Raw genomic sequence first — 18,094 nt, 5'->3', positions numbered from 1 at the left:
CAATATTTGTGGTGCCCAATAATTAGAGGATTGACACACGGCGCCCCTCTTTACTTTCTACGGCGCACCAGGGCGCCGCGGCGCACACTTTGGGAACCTCTGGAGTAGTGGTTTGCATTTCTAAGGCGGAGGGGGCAGCTGCTTGTACCTGCTTAACATTTTTTTTTTATTAATCTGAATTGATTCGCAATTCTAAATACATATCTAATAATAATAATAATTGATTTTCTGTAGGTCTAGCTCCTAAATATACAAGGATGAATTTCCATACATTCAAACTTAAAACGTCAATAATGGGACGCATTCAGCCGGGGATCAAGGTGCGAGTCAGGTATGGGGATTTAAAAAAAAAAAGTCAACTTAATCATATTTTATTGTACATATAATTTTAAGTAACAGTAACGATGGGTCGCTTGAGGGCGAGCTTGGCGCGGCGCCGCCTGTCCCGCTGTCGGCGCGCGTCGCCGGCCGCTGCGAAGGTCTGCTCGGCGCCCGCCGCCGCCGCCTCGCGCCGCGCCCACTGCAGCGCGTGCGCGTTGTACCCCACCATGTCCTGGGGAACGAATTACTTTATAACATTAGTTGAAGAAGGTCATTAGAAGGTGGTAGAACCCTTTCTACCCATATGTAACGGGGTGGTAAGGGAGACATACTTTTCCGAGGTATTCCAGCTTAGTCCTTAGGGGTAGCGGCGAATCCGAGGCCGACCTCAGGTATAGGAATATCTAATCCTATCTGGAGTTGATTACAGATGTCCATGGGGGAAATAGCCACTTACCATCAGGTTGCATGTTCGTGTGCTACTCCTATATTATATAAAGAAAAAATAGCTGTATACAGCATCCGATAGTATATAGGGTCTGATATATTCAAAATCATAATTTGCGAAATCTTATACATGAATGGGACTAGTATAAGGATAGTAGTGAAGTACTATGTAAGTAAAGGATATTGTACTACAATTTTATTCATTTCATAAAAATAAATAAATTTGTTCGATTAATTAACGTCCTAGAAAACCGCTGTACAACATATCCTGCATGGATATCATTAATGTACTTCCCGACTTGTTTTATCTTACCTATCATAGAAAACATTGACCTTGTTAACTACTTTGTCATTGCACTTAATGTCATAGGTAGTATTTAGTGCTGCTTGACATACAACCCGGACGAAACGTGCACGTGAAGCAAATAGTAAAGTGAACGCACCCTGAGCTCGTCGAGCCGGAGCGTCGCCTTCGCCTGTATCTGTATGAGGTGCTCATACAACCCGGACGGACCGTACATGAAGCAAATAATAAATGAAACGCACCCTGAGCTCGTTGAGCCGGAGCGTCGCCTTCGCCTGTATCTGTATGAGGTGCTTGAGCAGCGCTCGGTTGGCGACGAGCGGCGCGTGGTGCGCGCGCAGCAGGAAGGCGGCCGCGCGCGCCGCCAGCTCCGCGCCCGCGCCGCGCTCCAGCAGCGCCGGCAGCAGCCGCACCAGCTCGCACGCCGCGCCGAACGGCAACAGCAGCAACGCCTCCTCCAGGTCGCTGGAGGTCAGGACCATTTCATTTATTAACTATGTTAGAGTTCGCGCCAAACTACTACACTCGCGGGCAATCGAATCGACTCACACTCCAAGCGCGCACTCAAAGCCGCTGCATTTGAAAACGCAGATGTATAGAGAAGTATAGCGCGAACTATACAATGCGTACTCTGATGCGAACACTTTGAATTAAACAAAATGTTGCCACTCACATTTGTGATTCAAGAATAGATTCTAAAAAACGCACCTCAATATTTGTTATTTATTCGTCGTCAACCCATAACTGTCCTATTAGAAAGGACATATTAGAAACGATTTCTAAACTACTTTAACAGTGCAGGAACAGCATGCAACAGAAGAAAGTGCAGCATAAAAAAATAAACGAAGCGTTAGGAAATTACAAATTACTAAGATTTCTCCATAATATTCTTAGTGGTGTATGAAGTCTAGCCATTCGCACTCTATTACACATCATATTCGTGAGTCACTAATAGTTACATGATAATAGATATAATGCAAATTCTTTTTGTTTAGGCTAATACACTTATTAGATAATTATAAAACTTCTGCCAAAAAGCATAGTTAACAAAATTTCCAAGTAAGCTAATCAAAACCTGGAGCGTATCCTGCGCAGAGTCTCTAGCAGGAAATCCTCAGGCGTGTTGCATCCGAACGCCGCCATGAGCAGCGGCGGCGCCACCGCCTCACCGCGCGCCGCCGCCGCCTCGCGCGCGAACTCCGCGCCTACTGACAGGCACTCCATTATCGAATCCGCCTGAAAATATGGTGTATTTTAATTAAATTCGTATATTTTTCACAACTTAGCGATGGCGAAATATCTAAAAAAAAATCGAAAGAAAATCAAGTAGGTGCGGTGCTGCTTAAAGTAGAAATGAAGAAGAATAATGAAAAATTAAAATAAAAATAAGAAGAGTTGCAGACGTTCTTGTCGTTCTTCAACTACAAAAAATACACATTGATAGATTGAATTAAGTATCCAAGGAATAATAAAAATAATATTACTTACCGCTTTTTCAGCACCTATAGTCTTTTTCGTAGGCATCGTCAGACCCGGTAGACCCGGAACAGGTGCCTGAAATTCATTTAAATTAATTAGTTTATAGTTTTATTTTATTATTTTACTAAAAATTTTAGCTGACCTAGATTATTGGTTATTATTATACGACTAAAAGTATGTTCATGTTTTTCGGGAACAGTGTGTTTGTTATGTATAATATAGGAGTAACAAACGAGCATGCAGTCCACCGAATGCTAAGTGGCTACTATTGTTCATGGATATATGTAATTAACCCAGGATAAGATTACTTTCCTTCCTGAGGTGGGTCATTAATACGCCGCTATCCCTGAGGACTAAGCTGGAACGCCTCGGAAAAGTATGTTTCCCTTACCACACCCTTCAAAACGGAATACAGCAGCGCCTTACGCAGCTGATGTTAGGCAGAAATAGGTGTGCCGGTGGTGCCGCCGGAGTCGCACCACAGAGGGTTCTTAATTTATAAAGAACTTAACTTTATCTAATTTAGAGTATGAATTATTTTTTTATGACGTAAACCACGTTCACTGTTTCGAGAACCTTTGATGTTAGTTAATCTTAATAGTAAAAAAATAACAGTATCCGACTCGGTAATGCTAATTAAATCGTAACTGCAACTCACCCGCTGTTCATCAGTGGCGAGTCCCTCCTCGCTGTCGTCCTGGTCGCCGAGCACGAGCGGCTCGTCGGAGCGCGCGATGAGCCGCAGCGCGCCGTCCGCGCCGCACGACGCCGCGTGCAGCCCGCCCGCACCCACCGACACGCCCCAGCACCCGCCCACGTGACCCTGCCACACACGATAAGTATATTACACTACTTTGTTTTTCAAATATCAATATTTTACACTGTCTCGGTTTACCTGAAACATCATTTAAATGAACGGTATCAAATGTGTAGCACTAATTACAATGAGATCAGCGTTATCTTGCGTTCTAGTAAACTAATCTAGTTTAAACGTCGAGTATCTTTTAAATATGGTAGTATTGAAAACTTATGTTTAAAGTGTGAAAGACCTATTTAAATCAACAATATTGAAATCAAGGACAAAGTGTGTAATCGCGAAAATAACAAATGCTTTCGTTCTAAGAAAATATTTATCATTCAGACAAACTATATTATTAATTCAGATATTATACAAATAATAAAATTAGTTAAATCAACATAAATATTTGTAATATTTTGTAAAGGCACACAGAAATAAAATCATATGACCATACTTACATTCAAAGTAATGATGTTATCGTACGTATCAGCGTCCCACTGCTTTACTTTGCCGTCCTTAGACCCGGTGAAGAAGTAGTGCGTGTTGGGTACGAACTGCAGCGCGGTGACAGAGTCGTTGTGCGCGAAGATCGACTTGTGACAGTCACCGAAGTCCATTCCCCAGATCTTAACGTTGCGGTCTGCGGAGCCGGTCGCGATGAGCGTCGCGTCGTAGCTGATGTCCAAACAGAGTACCGGTTGCTTGTGGCCGTACAGTGATAGATAGAACTGTAAACGTAGCACGTAACAGTTTATCTTAAATATCGTAAAAAATCTCCGAAAAACAACTTTTTATAACTACCCTCAAACTAAAACAAAATGGAAATCCACTATATACTTATATACACTATATACTATATACTATACGTGCCTAGTAAATAAATACTATGGCATTTACAAAAATATTATAAATTGCAATAATTACTATATTTGTATGAAATTGTCAAGGTGAAATTTTGGATGTCATGGGAATTACGAGATATTATTAGATTATAAAAACAAATTAAATATAATTGGGCTCTTACCTTAAATGTATCAACAAAGAATATTTTCACAGTAAAATCTAGAAGTGCTACAGCTATAAACTTGTTGTTCTGACTGATCCTGACTGCCGTCACCGCCTCTTCCAGCTCCAGTGTTCTTGTGTGAAGTAATGACAACACCTGGACGATTTTGAGAAATAGAATATGAATATGAGAGGAGAAACTATTTTTATAATTTAAATATTGTATATTGCACATTTTTGTATAATAATTATTAGTAGTAGTGCATTTCATATTATATTTAATTTTACCTTTGCTTTAGACGCTCCTGTTGGGTCAGGTATGAGTTCAAACTGCCAAAGTTTCACAGTTTTGTCTCCACCTCCAGTGTAACAGCCGCGCTACAAACATTAAGAACGTATTAATATAAATTTTAGTTGCGATAAACGTATATTAAGAAATTAAATGTGGAAACATTATTATTCCATACATTAATCCTCAAAAAAATATTGTTTATTGAATACAATCAGCATCAGTTGTGGCTACAGATATAATAATTTCTGTAAAGTTTTATGCCTATTATATTAGGAGATATAAGAGCTGTTCGAATTCTTAATGAGGTCCACAATAGAAGTGACGTCTTTTGTTGTCACTGGAGTGAATTCACAAAAGTGTCAGTATATTTAATATCTTATATGTAACGCTATAATTAGGCTACTCTATCGCTTTATGTTAAGAATACCTGTAATGATAGATGTAACGATAAATAAATAAATAAAATTATGATATACAAATTATATGTAAGAAGTCTAGTATTACTTACATACGTAGGACTAGTATTACTTGTATAAGAATGTGAAAATACTTATACAAGTTACTAATCTGTTGTTATTAAAAGCAATGTCTCACGAGGTCCGGCGTGAGCTCCACAGCGGCGCAGTTGGCGATGGTCCTGACACACAAGCATGCATGGCACATACACACATACATACAGTTACACACACACACACGCACGCACACACTAATCTCTAAGTAGAAGCAATGTCTCACGAGGTCCGGCGTGAGCCCCACAGCAGCACAGTTGGTGGTGTGCGCGGGCACCCGCTCGAGCAGCGCCGCGGCGGCGACGTCGAGCAGCAGCAGCGAGCCGTCCGCCGCGCCCACCAGCGCGTGCCGGTCGCCCGGCGCGAACACCGCGCCCGTCGGCCGCCCGCCGCACATCGACACCGTGCGCAGGCAGCTCTGGCTACTCCTGTATATCAGATAATAAATCGTGGAGAGTGTACGCTGCGACTTTTGTAGAAAACAAACGGTTTTGTCAATCGCGCTACTGTATAACGATTTTAGGTTTTGTATCATGTACCGCACACGTCTATCGATACTGTTAGGGTCCTGGGACTTAAAAGTGGACTGTATAAATCATAGGCTGGTTTAATTGCCGTCTAATTACAGTAAGTTATCCCGGTCAAACAATTTAAATTGAAATCGTCCATGACCGACGGAGATCGTAAGCGTGTGTGTTCCGGCTCGCACCGCCAACACACCGCCTGCGCCGATGACGTTGTCCGTCTAGATCGCCCGCGCGTCTCCTCCCGTACGAGTTACATAGGAATCTTAACGATAGAGTCGCACCACCTGAGTCGCGACTGAATCTTTACATAATTGTGGCAAGTAAACAGTCTTAAACAGTCTACACGTTAATCCACGAAATCGCTTAACTAATTATGATCATTGTGAATATTTATTGAAATACGAGTAGATAATACTTATGACGCCAATATCAAATCCATGCATTTTTCTAAAGTTTCACTCTAAAAATGCATAGTAACTAACCTATTCCACATCTTTATAGAATCCGCAGAAGCAGACAGTATGGCCAAATTGTCAGAACTGATCGCAACACATCGGGGTTCCTTCTGATGACCTGGTTGAGTTATTTGCTTGAGGCATTGAACTGAAACAAATTAAAAATACTGCAGTATTTAAAATGAATTACTATGACATGTTTGTCTTTGCTACATAATATTGAAAAGTTCATCTATCATCATGAAAGGGATAATTATTACTAAAGTAAGCTCTGTAAGTACTAAGGTAAGTATAATTTTAGATAATTCCGGTATACCTTCACTTCCATCGGCAATCTTCAAACTGTGCAGCTCCACGGTGTTGTTAGCCAGCGTAACGCCCACACGCAATTCCCCCGTGGTACCCAGTAGCAGTGTTGTAGACTTTATCTTAGTGGTGAGCTTGACTGAGGACAGGCGGCGCACTTCGTCAGACAGGGTGAGTAGCTCCGCTACTTCGGTCGCTTCGGGCTCCGCTTCGCCGCTCTCTTTAAGTTTTCTTTAAATAATATATTTATTTATAAACTCGTGTTATCTGTATAGCTTGCGGATTTAATAATGGTTAATATATTGAATTTTAAACTGGTGTTAAAATAAATACGGAAAATTACGGTCAAAGACATTTTTCGCCACACAGGTACTGGGATATTTTAAAAGAGGTTTGTTTTGCTAAATAGGTGTGTGAGATAATCCAAGGAAAAATATTTACGCATTTGTTATATATTGGCCTTAATCACCATAGTTAGGAATTCGCCTTATACAAAATTATGAAGAAGACATCCGATCCCACACCGCCGCCGTGCCGTGAGAACGCTGACTTTGCACCACCGCTCCGTTTCCATCGTATAGTCCCGAACGTGGGAATTAAATCTGGGCGCTAACATGGCCCATAAATCATTTAGGATAGTTAGTTATAATTTAGGTTAGATTTAATCCAAAACTTGTAATATTCGGTTTTGATTAAATATATACAGGGTGTCCCGTAAGTACCACGACAAACTTGGGGAGAACATAGGTGAGGGTCTGACCTCTCTGGGAAAAAAAATTACCTTAGTAAAAGTGTCACCGTTTTTGCACTATCAATTGTTTTAGATTTTTTGAGAAATTCAGCCCTCTTCATCTTCTTTCGTTAACTGCGTGTACAAATTTGGTGATGCAGTGTTTATTTTTTCTGTTAAATACTATCAGATAGTTGGTCTATCATATTGAAATGTAAATTGGTTAAAAGATGTAAAGGAACCATGAAAAAAATAGGGATATTTTTAGATTTTAATTTTTTTACTATTTTTCCCTCAACTTTGACTCGTCGCGGTGAAAAAAAAATGTACTGGACTATAAGTGTACATTGCGCAAAAAAATATATCCAGTTAATAGAGATTTCAAAAAGGTACCACACTTACTACTTAAAGTTGAAGAAAAAAAGTTAAGACCGTTTTTGCATGAAAGGGACTAAAACCAACTAAAACGTAATGATCGAGTTTTTATTTAAATTACGGTTTCTACCGACTCACTACGTGTCAGGCAGTACTGAATCACATTATTACCTAGTTATACACTTAAAAATATCATTCTTCATTTGTAAAAAAACAATTAAGTAACTAACTAGCAAACAAAGTAACACAATTTATTAAGTCAAGTTTTACCATTTTGAACTGTCATTTCGAAGTGAAACTTCGTACGTGTATTTAATTTGAATGACAATACCATAATTTGGCATCTTGGAACAGATCTGAAGATGGCGCCAGCAGGTGCATGGTTCATTTCCCTTGAATTTGGGCTAAATTGGTAAGAGATCTACCATCCATATCCTGGCTTTATCATCAGATCTGTTCCAAGATGTCAAATTATGGTATTTTCATTCAAATTACATACACGTACGAAGTTTCACTTCGAAACGACACTTCAAAGTAGGTAAAAATTGACTTAATAAATTGTATTACTTTGTTTGCTAATTAGTTACTTAATTGTTTTTTTACAAATTAAGAATGATATTTTTAAGTGTATAACTAGGTAATAATGTGATTTAGTACTGCCTGACACGTAGTGAGTCGGTAGAAACCGTAATTTAAATAAAAACTCGATCATTACGTTTTAGTTGGTTTTAGTCCCTTTCATGCAAAAACGGTCTTAACTTTTTTTCTTCAACTTTAAATAGTAAGTGTGGTACCTTTTTGAAATTTCTATTAACTGGATATATTTTTTTGCGCAATGTACACTTATAGTCCAGTACATTATTTTTTCACCGCGACGAGTCAAAGTTGAGGGAAAAATAGTAAAAAAATTAAAATCTAAAAATATCCCTATTTTTTTCATGGTTCCTTTACATCTTTTAACCAATTTAGATTTCAATATGATAGACCAACTATCTGATAGTATTTAACAGAAAAAATAAACACTGCAACACCAAATTTGTACACTCAGTTAACGAAAGAAGATGAAGAGGGCTGAATTTCTCAAAAAATCTAAAACAATTGATAGTGCAAAAACGGTGACACTTTTACTAAGGTATTTTTTTTTCCAGAGAGGTCAGACCCTCACCTATGTTCTCCCCAAGTTTGTCGTGGTACTTACGGGACACCCTGTATATAAGTAATTCGGTCTTTCTGTATCCTGGCTGCTGCATCCCGACGCAATACATAACTCATTTATGCTATTAGATTTGGATTAGCAAATGATATAAATTGGGGAAAATAAAAATCGGAGAAAAAATAATGAGTATGTTATCTGGTTTCCTGTATCGAAAACATAAAGACAAACAATCATATTGATCTTAGACTTCTTATTACTCACGTTAATTTCTTCCGTTGCTTCTTTATCCGTTTAGACATCCTCGCTTTAGCGTCTTCATCAGAACAGAAGTAGAACAGTTCGAGCAGTGAATCTGTCCCGTAACAAGCGAGTATGCTCTGGCCGGGGTCAGCTGACAGGCCCACCACGCGGCCCTTACCGCCACGAACTAAGGTACCCAGTTGAGGACATTGCAACACCTACAATTAAAAAATCAGCATGTTTATAACTAGGCATCGTAAGTTGCATTGTGTGGGATTTTGCAGGTCCGAATGACATATTGCTGCTTTGAAAGAATAATAGCACATTTTAAAATTCATTTTTCTGTTAAAGATACAATTTAATCCAAAATATTTCCTATTTTAAGATCTAACTGTACTGTGGTTACATATGCCTAAAGTCATACCTGTATTTTCCCTTATTTTAACTTCATCTATTAAAAATTTTGGAAAATTACCTTTTTTGAGTTGTGTTAATATTCTTGTAGAGCAGCAATATCTACAAAGTCCGAAAATTTAAACCGAAACTTTTTCTGGTTTTATATTACCTTGTATTGGTAAACTACTGTAGTCATGAAAACCTCTCTCATTTTTTTAATTTTAGTCAGTCAGACACACCTCTGTGCCACATGAGTTGTTAACACAAATGCACATGCTTATATAATTACACTAACACTTACAGAGCTATCTTCAACTTCATCATTGTCTTCTAATTTCACAATTTCTAATTGATGTGCGAGTTTCTCCTCCTCTTTAATCTTATCAGTCCAGTTCAGTTTCCACACTCGCAACTCCTGGTCCATGCTGCCTGTCACTAAGTATCTTTCTTCTTTCATCAGTACCGCTGACCATACCTTGAAGTAGTGAAAATATTAAATATGGAACCCTAAAACTTATCTATTCATTAATAGTATAACATATAATCAAATTGAAGTATAAAAAAAACCATCCCTCCATATAATTGTTGTTTAAAATAAATTATTTAGTAATAGTTGTTGATGGTAGTGGAATTTTTTGCTGATTTATCTATTATTTTTAAGTTAGAAAAACTACATTATAGATTTCTTGGTTTCCTACATAAATAAAAGAAATGATTATGTAATTAACATAATAACTGTTGTAACAAAATACTGAAATAATAGTTACCTCCATTTGATGACCACCCAGAGTTTTGAAACAGTGCTTAGTCTCAATATCCCAGAATTTTACAAATGTGTCCTTAGATGAACTAACTATACAGTTCCTGCTATTTATGAATAGCACACTAGTAATAGCACCCTTATGACCACTGAAGCGGGCTATACCTTTCTCTGCTACAACGTCCCATAGTATCACCTCTGTATCCTGAAAACAAATAAATTCAAATGAATTTGCTCTTGTGTACTTATACAAATCATAAGTATAGTATTTTAAATACATAGCAAAATTCATAACTTTAACTTAAAAACACCATATAAATGACAATTTCATAAAAGTAAAACATCACAAGATGTTTCATAAATATTTGGACAGCTTAGATAAATAAATATTTTGCTACACTTGACTCAAAACATAAGTATCTCTTTGTCATTGTTTGATATAAAATTATGTGTTGATAACAATGAACACTAGGTCCATTAACTTTATAAGTATTACTAAACAATACACTACAATAAAACACTTACCCTCGAACCCGAGACAATCCGATGACCCTGTTCATCATACTGCAGGCAGGTGACCGCAGACTTGTGTCCAGCGAACACACACACCACCTCATTGTTGGTGAGCTCAAACACGTTGATGTTGCCGTCCACGTAGCCCACGGCTATGTGGTTGCCGGTCGGACTCGCCGCTATTTGAGATACTATTGTGTTCTCTCCGGGAATCACTTGCGCCTGAGGATTTTTAAGTTTTGTCACTTTCAGTACAGTAACATTTACTGGATTTCTTAATAGATGCTGACTGGTACCTAACGGAAACCATTTTGGCCTACACGTAGCGTATTTGTAAAAGAATATAAACAAAAACAGTAATTCTGCAATCGGAAATTGGCCAATAAATTAGTCCTCACGAAATCTGAATTACATTATGAAATAAAAAGTAAAAAAAACCTTTTGGAATCAAATCAGTAGGAGTTTCTTACCTTCTCTCCAAGTCTCATGTCCCAAATAATAACATGTTCACAAGCACCAACAGCAATGTACCTTCCACTAATACCTTTCAGTGACACATGAGTACTATTACAATCAGGGCTGGCTATAATATTAAACGTTCCACTGGGTACGTAACGTAAATACTGCTTTGTAAGACCCATTGCTTAATTTATTAGCCACTTTTCAAAACACAAAACACACGTGCTTAAACCTCGCCTCGAACACATTATTTTGACATTTGATTTGACATTATCAATTTGTCATTTCATTTTTCAACTTTCATGTCAAGTTTTGACAGTGACAGTATCTTTTTATTACAGAGAGATATAAAGATCCAAAGATAATATATCTCTTTACATAACTACTATAAAGCCAGTTATCAACTAGCGTAAAGAACTGCCGACTTCGATTTGGAAAAGCCGTGAAATTTGATTCTGAAAATTAATTCTGTAGTTTTCAATTCGCTAATAATGTAACACTTTCCGAATGTATACAAATTTAACGGTCTAAATGTGTCTCATCACATTTTAAATTTTTAAAAAGATTCCCCAAAATCAAGGTGTCGAGTCACGTTAAACTTCATGAAATTAAAAATATTAGTTGTTGTTTTTGGTTGATACCACTTCATTCACTCATTTCAACATTTTCGACTCATTTTAATTTATCGATTTTCTTGATTTTGAGTATCGTGCAACTGTTATCAATGTAATAAATATTAATTTTCTTTCAGCTTTTATGTATTGTATTGTTCCTAACAATTCCTACCGAATTGATATCCTATAATATTTGTAATCGGCCGTAGTACAAGACAGCCATCAGGTTATTATGTTACTCAACAAAACCAGGTTTATTGTTTTTCTTGTTGATCCAACGCGTCGGCCCTTATCCGTGTGCTATGTTTACTCGACATTGCTTTGAGGACTTTAGCTAAAAATAATCGTGTGTTCATTTTCAGGCTGGTAGGGTACACAAACCGCTCTCGGAAGTGCAATATGGAGAGCAATTCCACGTCAGACATCGTAATTATAAGTGGGAATTCACACCCGGAGCTGGCCGATTTGATAGCAAAGTAAACAACTTTTTATTAGTAAAAAACTTATCAATGTCATGTAGGTTATATTAATAATGTTTAACCTTACTAGCGTGTGTAACAAGGCGATAATTTGATTTGCAGTCGGCTGGGTGTGCGGAAAGGCGGATGCTCAGTGTACCACAAGACCAACCGGGAGACTATGGTGGAAATTGCAGACTCTATTCGCGGCAAGAACATATACATAGTACAAACTGGCACAAAGTATGTTATTTTTATATTTATCAAAATATATTTCATATATGTCAAGTCCTACAAATTCAGCACTCATAAATATACGTGACCTAATACGAGTTAGCTCTATTTTCTCTATTTCACTTTATTCTGGTAATACATAGTATTTTAAAATTTTATTCAAAACAAAGTAATATAGAAGTTATCCGACATAATTCTGAGAATTCATTCAGACCACTCCTGTTTCTGTTAAAACATAACAAGACATTGTTTAAACTGATAGTGCAAACATTGTTAATATAATGTTGTTGCCTGTTTGCTCGTAACTGATTAGTCAGTGTTTAGTGTCAAGGTGAATTAACAACATTCAAATAGTAAACAAGGTTTTCTAATAAACACAAAAAAATAAAAAAAACATATTTACTAATCTTAATATAAATTACCATATTTATTCATAGTCACTTAGGCAATCCATTCAGAATTTCTAAAAACATTATCTATGAATTTTGTTTGTGTCTCTGTTTACACACTTTATTCTCAAATCTCTATGATTACAATTCATTTCCCGTTATAAAACTAATACTAATAAAACTGGTAATTGTAGATTGAATGTGTAAAAGGATGTTTGTGGGCATAAAAACAAATTTCATTACATTATTGTGTGCATATAAATCATTTTTGAATTGTACTCATAAACCTATCAGTATATCTACAGGCCAGATCATAATGTGATATATATTATTTAATCAAAAACAGATTTAATATAATACTTATACTTTGGATTTGGAGGCAAATAATAGTAACAACCTATGTAGTAATACCTAAATTGGGTTATCAGTTTTATCATAATGAACTTGTTAATTAAGAAATGCTTATCATTTTCCTGTAGTTCTTAAATAACAAAATGAATTACCAAACTATCGCAAAATCATTCATAATGGGCATACTTTCAGGGATGTTAACAACAACATAATGGAGTTATTGATTATGGCTTATGCATGCAAAACATCATCAGCACGTTCCATTGTCGGGGTGATTCCATACCTACCATACAGCAAGCAGTGCAAGATGAGGAAGCGAGGGTGCATTGTCACAAAGCTGCTTGCAAAAATGATGTGCAAATCTGGCCTCACTCACATCATCACAATGGATTTGCACCAGAAGGAAATACAGGGGTTCTATGAATGTCCAGTGGATAATCTAAGAGCATCTCCGTTCTTATTGCAGTATATTCAAGAGAGTGTAAGTCATTTGTAACCAGTCTACTGTATTTATTGTTAAGAAGATCATTATTCTGTGGATTTGTCTATTGATGTGATCTTGTGTATTACTGCATGCAAAATCATTAATTTTTATTGTTTGATACCATACCTTAATGTGAAACAAATAAAGGAATATTAATTACTTAATTTAAGTTCTGGTTATGGTTCTTGCCTGCATATGGTTAATGACTCAACAAGCTTTTAGTAAAGAAAATGTATATTAGACTATAACAATTTTTCAAAATTACAGATCCCTGACTACCGTAACTCAGTGATAGTGGCTCGTAACCCCGGCTCAGCCAAGAAGGCGACCTCGTACGCCGAACGTTTGCGACTCGCAATTGCCGTCATCCATGGGGAACAAAAGGAGGCTGAGAGCGATGAAGTAGATGGCCGCTACTCGCCACCATGTATTCCAAGGTAATTTAAACATTATACACCCAAAGGTTTCTATCGGGATATTCTGTATTGTAGGTGCCATGGACATATAACAAAAATACACACTCATCCAGGCTCAGAATCTTAAAAGAGATATGGTATGAATATAAATTGCAAAAAAGTTTCTTTTGGCTTCTTTCTTACTTGCTAATTGGCAAGATTTTATTCAAATTATGTCAATTATAATGTCAGTGTGTCCATATTTTCCTTTCTTTTTTTAAATATGAACTGGTAAACTGTGGAGTTCTACTACAAAGTAATTTATAATGAAAAATTTTGGCCCTCAATCTAACCAATGTTTTATGTTGTTATTAATTATTGCATAAGTTTGTTTGATTTCATTCCAGTGTTTAAATATCTGATTGTAACACGGCATGTGTAGTGTTGACAGGTCACGCACAATGGACGTGTCGGTGGGCGTGCCCGTGCACCCGGCCAAGGAAAAGCCTCCCATCAATGTGGTTGGAGACGTCGGTGGCAGAATAGCAATTATGGTGGTAAGTGGATATTTAGATCTACTCTTATGTCGATTTTAAGTTACGTGAGTAAAATTTCGCAAGTCACATTTTTAATCAATGATTAAAATCCAACTACCCTAATTACTTACTTATTTTTCTCCAGCATATTATGGGTATTACCTAGCTAAAATCCAGTGATGTTTTTATTTATTAAAAGCGAGTGTACTTTTAAACATTTTTGTAACATATTTTGAGTATAAATATTTTCTTATTTTAGGACGACATGATCGACGATGTACAATCATTCGTCGCTGCGGCTGAGGTTCTCAAAGAGTGCGGCGCGTACAAAATATACGTGTTGGCGACACACGGGCTGCTGTCGTCCGACGCGCCACGCCTCATCGAGAACTCTCCCATTGACGAGGTGGTTGTCACTAACACTGTCCCACACGAGCTTCAGAAGATGCAGTGCAACAAAATCAAAACTATCGACATATCAGTCCTGCTCAGTGAAGCAATCCGTCGTATCCACAATAAAGAATCCATGTCCTATTTGTTCAAAAATGTCACACTCGAAGACTAGCCTCCAATATTCCACTTTTGCCCCTCTTTATTGCCTATTGTGTGACGTACCACCTTGTAAGATATGATTAATATTATGTATTATAAAAATGTATTTTTATAGTATAACAATTCACTTATAAAAGTATTACTTATAATTTAATTTTACACTTGTGTTTATATGTGGCTTACATCATATAATATATTAGGTGTAACTGTATAACATGTTCACATCTTGTAGCCTTCTTTCTGTGGTAGTATATTATATTATGTAAACATATTTAATGTCCCTTAGTTTTATATCTCTTCAGTTGCAAATTTCACAGTTATTTCAAAATATATTTGCACACATGACATCTTGATCTGGTTAAACTAAATCTATTTATGTTGTGATGCCCTTCTTACAAAATCCTTAGATAATTTTGTGGAGTGTTTATCTAAATTAAGCGCTTTAATATTTACATACTGTTATGTCATAGTTTCATATTAATAGCACCTTAAATAAGAATTCAGCAGTCACTTTACAATTATTATTGTTTGATTAGTCGCATTAAGCATTTAAGTTACAATTACCGCTTATTCCGTTTTATGCTTTTCTTGCAATAATAATTTGCATTTCGTTATAATACTTATTAAATTGTTACACAGTTCCAATTCAGTGACCTTTTCTACTGTGATTAAAAATATAATTACTTATGTAATATCCAAAACGAATGATAACTCTATTATGAATTGTCCAAAGCTTATTATTGGTAACAAGTAATATGGTGTACTGTACAATTTAGGAATAAATATAAACTAGCGTAGAATAGATGTAAAGCCTAAAATGTGTATTGTTTTGTTATTATGTACATTAATTCAATAAATAAACTTGTCGCATTATTTTGATTATTATTTTGTATCTTACTAAAAATTGTTATGTCATATGAAGCTCTTTTCTATCTTATTTCACTAGCAATAGAATTAGCAAACGTGAATGCAGTGATATGTTGATATAAATTAGTTATTTATTTTTCAAGGTAATGATCAATAACCGAAATAATAAAAATTGGTCACAAGTACATTAGATGCTACTTCTATTGCTAAATTGAAATACTTTGTAGGAGATGCTCTCTAAATATTTCAAGTGTTTATTTATTATAAGGGAGATCTTAGAGTAATCACTACACTCGCGTGCATCCGAATCGACTCACCTCTACAAAATGGACAAATGGTGTATTATATTTTTAAAGATAAAATGATACCATAATCTCAAAAATCTACGCAATATTTTTTAATTTAATCTAATTCAAATCACAATGTGATAAAAATTGAATTAGTGAAAAAAAACAAAGGATGATTAAAATTAAATGAAAACAAAATGTTATGAAAGCATTTATTAAATCAATAACTAGTGTTGCCCCCCCTGTCCTTAATAACAGCTCTAAGACGGTTCCTCATCGACCTGATAACCTTTACTACCAGATCTTGAGGGAGAGCTTCCCACTCCTCTTCGAGCGCCGTCTTTAGCTCGACAATGTCTGCAGGCGCTGGATTTTTGGTCCGGACCCTGCGTTTCAGCTCGTCCCATATGTGTTCCATAGGATTGAGATCAGCGCTGAGTGGCGGCCAGTTCATGGTCTCAATACCAACTTCGTCCAGAAACTGACGAGTGATTCGTGCTGTATGGCAGCGTGCATTATCGTGCATAAGAAGGAAGCCATCTCCTATGAAGCCTTCATAAGGAAAGACGTGATCAAGGAGAACGTCTTTCACATATCGGTTTGCAGCCAGACCGCCTCCTCGGCCTCCACCAGGGATGAAAATAAGAGCTGTTTTTCCTTCCACTGAGATGCCCGCCCACATCATACACGAACCACCGCCATAGGACACTGTTTCCGCGAAACAACATTGCGAAAATCGCTCGCCTGGACGCTGGTAGACTCGAGCTCTCCTGTCGATGCCATGCAGACACACTCTACACTCGTCAGTGAACAGGACCGATCGCCATTGTTCAGCCATCCAACCGATGTGTTCGCGAGCAAATGCAAGACGAGCTTGTCGGTGAGCAGGCTGTTTTGGAGTCAGGTTGGCATCTTTTAGCCGTCTTCTAACTGTCCATTCACTGACAGCGACACCTCGAACCTCTCAGCCGCTGCTGTACAGCAACACCGGTGAGATGGCGATTTCTGAGACTTGTAGAGACGATAAAACGGTCGTCTCTCTCAGAAGTATGCCGCCGACGACTGTTATTTGGCCTCCTAGAGTAAGAATTTGTCTCTTGGAACCTTCTGTATACCCTGGATACAGCAGATTGGCTCAGATTTAGTCGACGAGCGACTTCTCGCTGGCTAAAACCCTGTTGTATCAAAAGGACAATTTTGGCGACTTCTTCTGCTCTTGTACCCATAGTGGCGGCGAATTGGTAATCGTATTTTGCGGAAATATTTTCAGGTCAACTTCTGATAAGCGACTGATAAGGGTAAGTTGCTTACGAGGGGTTATATAGGGGGTTGCATAGCGCAACTTGTTGGTACTGCAAGGAGTAAATTTTACGCACTTACGTTCATACTACGATATTTTTAGAAGTGGTGATTGGATTAAAATAATAAATGTGTTAATTTAAAATTCAAAGGCTTTAATAAAAAATACATTTATATACTTTTTACAATTTTTGAAATATAAATACACTTTTTGTCTATTTTGTATGGGTGAGTCGATTCCGCTGCACGCGATTGTATTCTCTGAGGGTGACATACAGCTTGTAACAGACAGATGTACAGACAATGGAGCCTTGTTAATTAATCGTATTCTTTCAAGGTTTCGACACACCTGTGTAAAAGATAATAGGGTTCCGTGTCCACAGACTTAGTACTTGCTGTAAACTAACCTCTACAAACTTTTGGCTGGGCTACAAATACTTGTAAACTTACAGATACATACACAAAAGTTTGGCAAGCGTATGGACGCGGCTCAAGGAAAACAAAGTTTGACAAAGACTAGCATAGACTAACGGGAAACTAGAAAGCACTGACAGT

General features: G+C 37.2%; 2 protein-coding genes and 1 long non-coding RNA gene across 5 annotated transcripts; 1 reads left to right on the top strand and 2 right to left on the bottom strand.

The window, feature by feature from the left end:
* Nucleotides 1–355: 355 nt before the first annotated feature.
* On the bottom strand, nt 356–11,343 carry LOC140744427 (WD repeat-containing protein 3). The gene is made up of 16 exons (XM_073076006.1): nt 11,085–11,343; nt 10,627–10,836; nt 10,109–10,306; nt 9,643–9,816; nt 8,967–9,163; nt 6,455–6,675; nt 6,166–6,286; nt 5,383–5,584; nt 4,644–4,733; nt 4,375–4,512; nt 3,809–4,078; nt 3,210–3,374; nt 2,561–2,626; nt 2,154–2,308; nt 1,315–1,543; nt 356–553 (listed from the first exon to the last, which is right to left on the bottom strand). Exons 1-16 carry the CDS (start codon nt 11,253–11,255, stop codon nt 389–391), a joined length of 2,772 nt encoding a protein of 923 aa, XP_072932107.1. The 5' UTR covers nt 11,256–11,343; the 3' UTR covers nt 356–388.
* Nucleotides 11,344–11,640: 297 nt separating this feature from the next.
* LOC140744423 (phosphoribosyl pyrophosphate synthase-associated protein 2) lies at nt 11,641–15,959 on the top strand. Of its 3 annotated transcripts, none has more exons than XM_073076004.1 (7): nt 11,641–11,799; nt 12,050–12,163; nt 12,269–12,388; nt 13,312–13,600; nt 13,871–14,040; nt 14,441–14,555; nt 14,794–15,959. In XM_073076004.1, coding segments are annotated over exons 1-7 (1,116 nt in total). In that variant the 5' UTR covers nt 11,641–11,797; the 3' UTR covers nt 15,100–15,959. The 3 variants fall into 3 exon arrangements, with proteins under 3 accessions (XP_072932105.1, XP_072932106.1, XP_072932104.1); XM_073076005.1 differs by having other exon boundaries at nt 11,706–11,913; XM_073076003.1 differs by having other exon boundaries at nt 11,706–11,939.
* Nucleotides 15,960–16,438: 479 nt separating this feature from the next.
* LOC140744424 (uncharacterized) lies at nt 16,439–18,057 on the bottom strand. The gene is made up of 2 exons (XR_012102546.1): nt 17,889–18,057; nt 16,439–17,415 (listed from the first exon to the last, which is right to left on the bottom strand). It is a non-coding gene; the product is annotated as an uncharacterized LOC140744424 (long non-coding RNA).
* Between the last annotated feature and the right edge of the window lie 37 nt (nt 18,058–18,094).

Source organism: Epargyreus clarus, unplaced genomic scaffold (genome assembly GCF_041222505.1).
Source record: "Epargyreus clarus isolate Ecla_fem2 unplaced genomic scaffold, WU_Ecla_fem_2.2 ptg000008l, whole genome shotgun sequence".
Taxonomy (NCBI): domain Eukaryota; kingdom Metazoa; phylum Arthropoda; class Insecta; order Lepidoptera; family Hesperiidae; genus Epargyreus; species Epargyreus clarus.
Note: the sequence above shows the minus strand (reverse complement) of the source record. Positions and strands in the feature narration are given on the sequence as shown.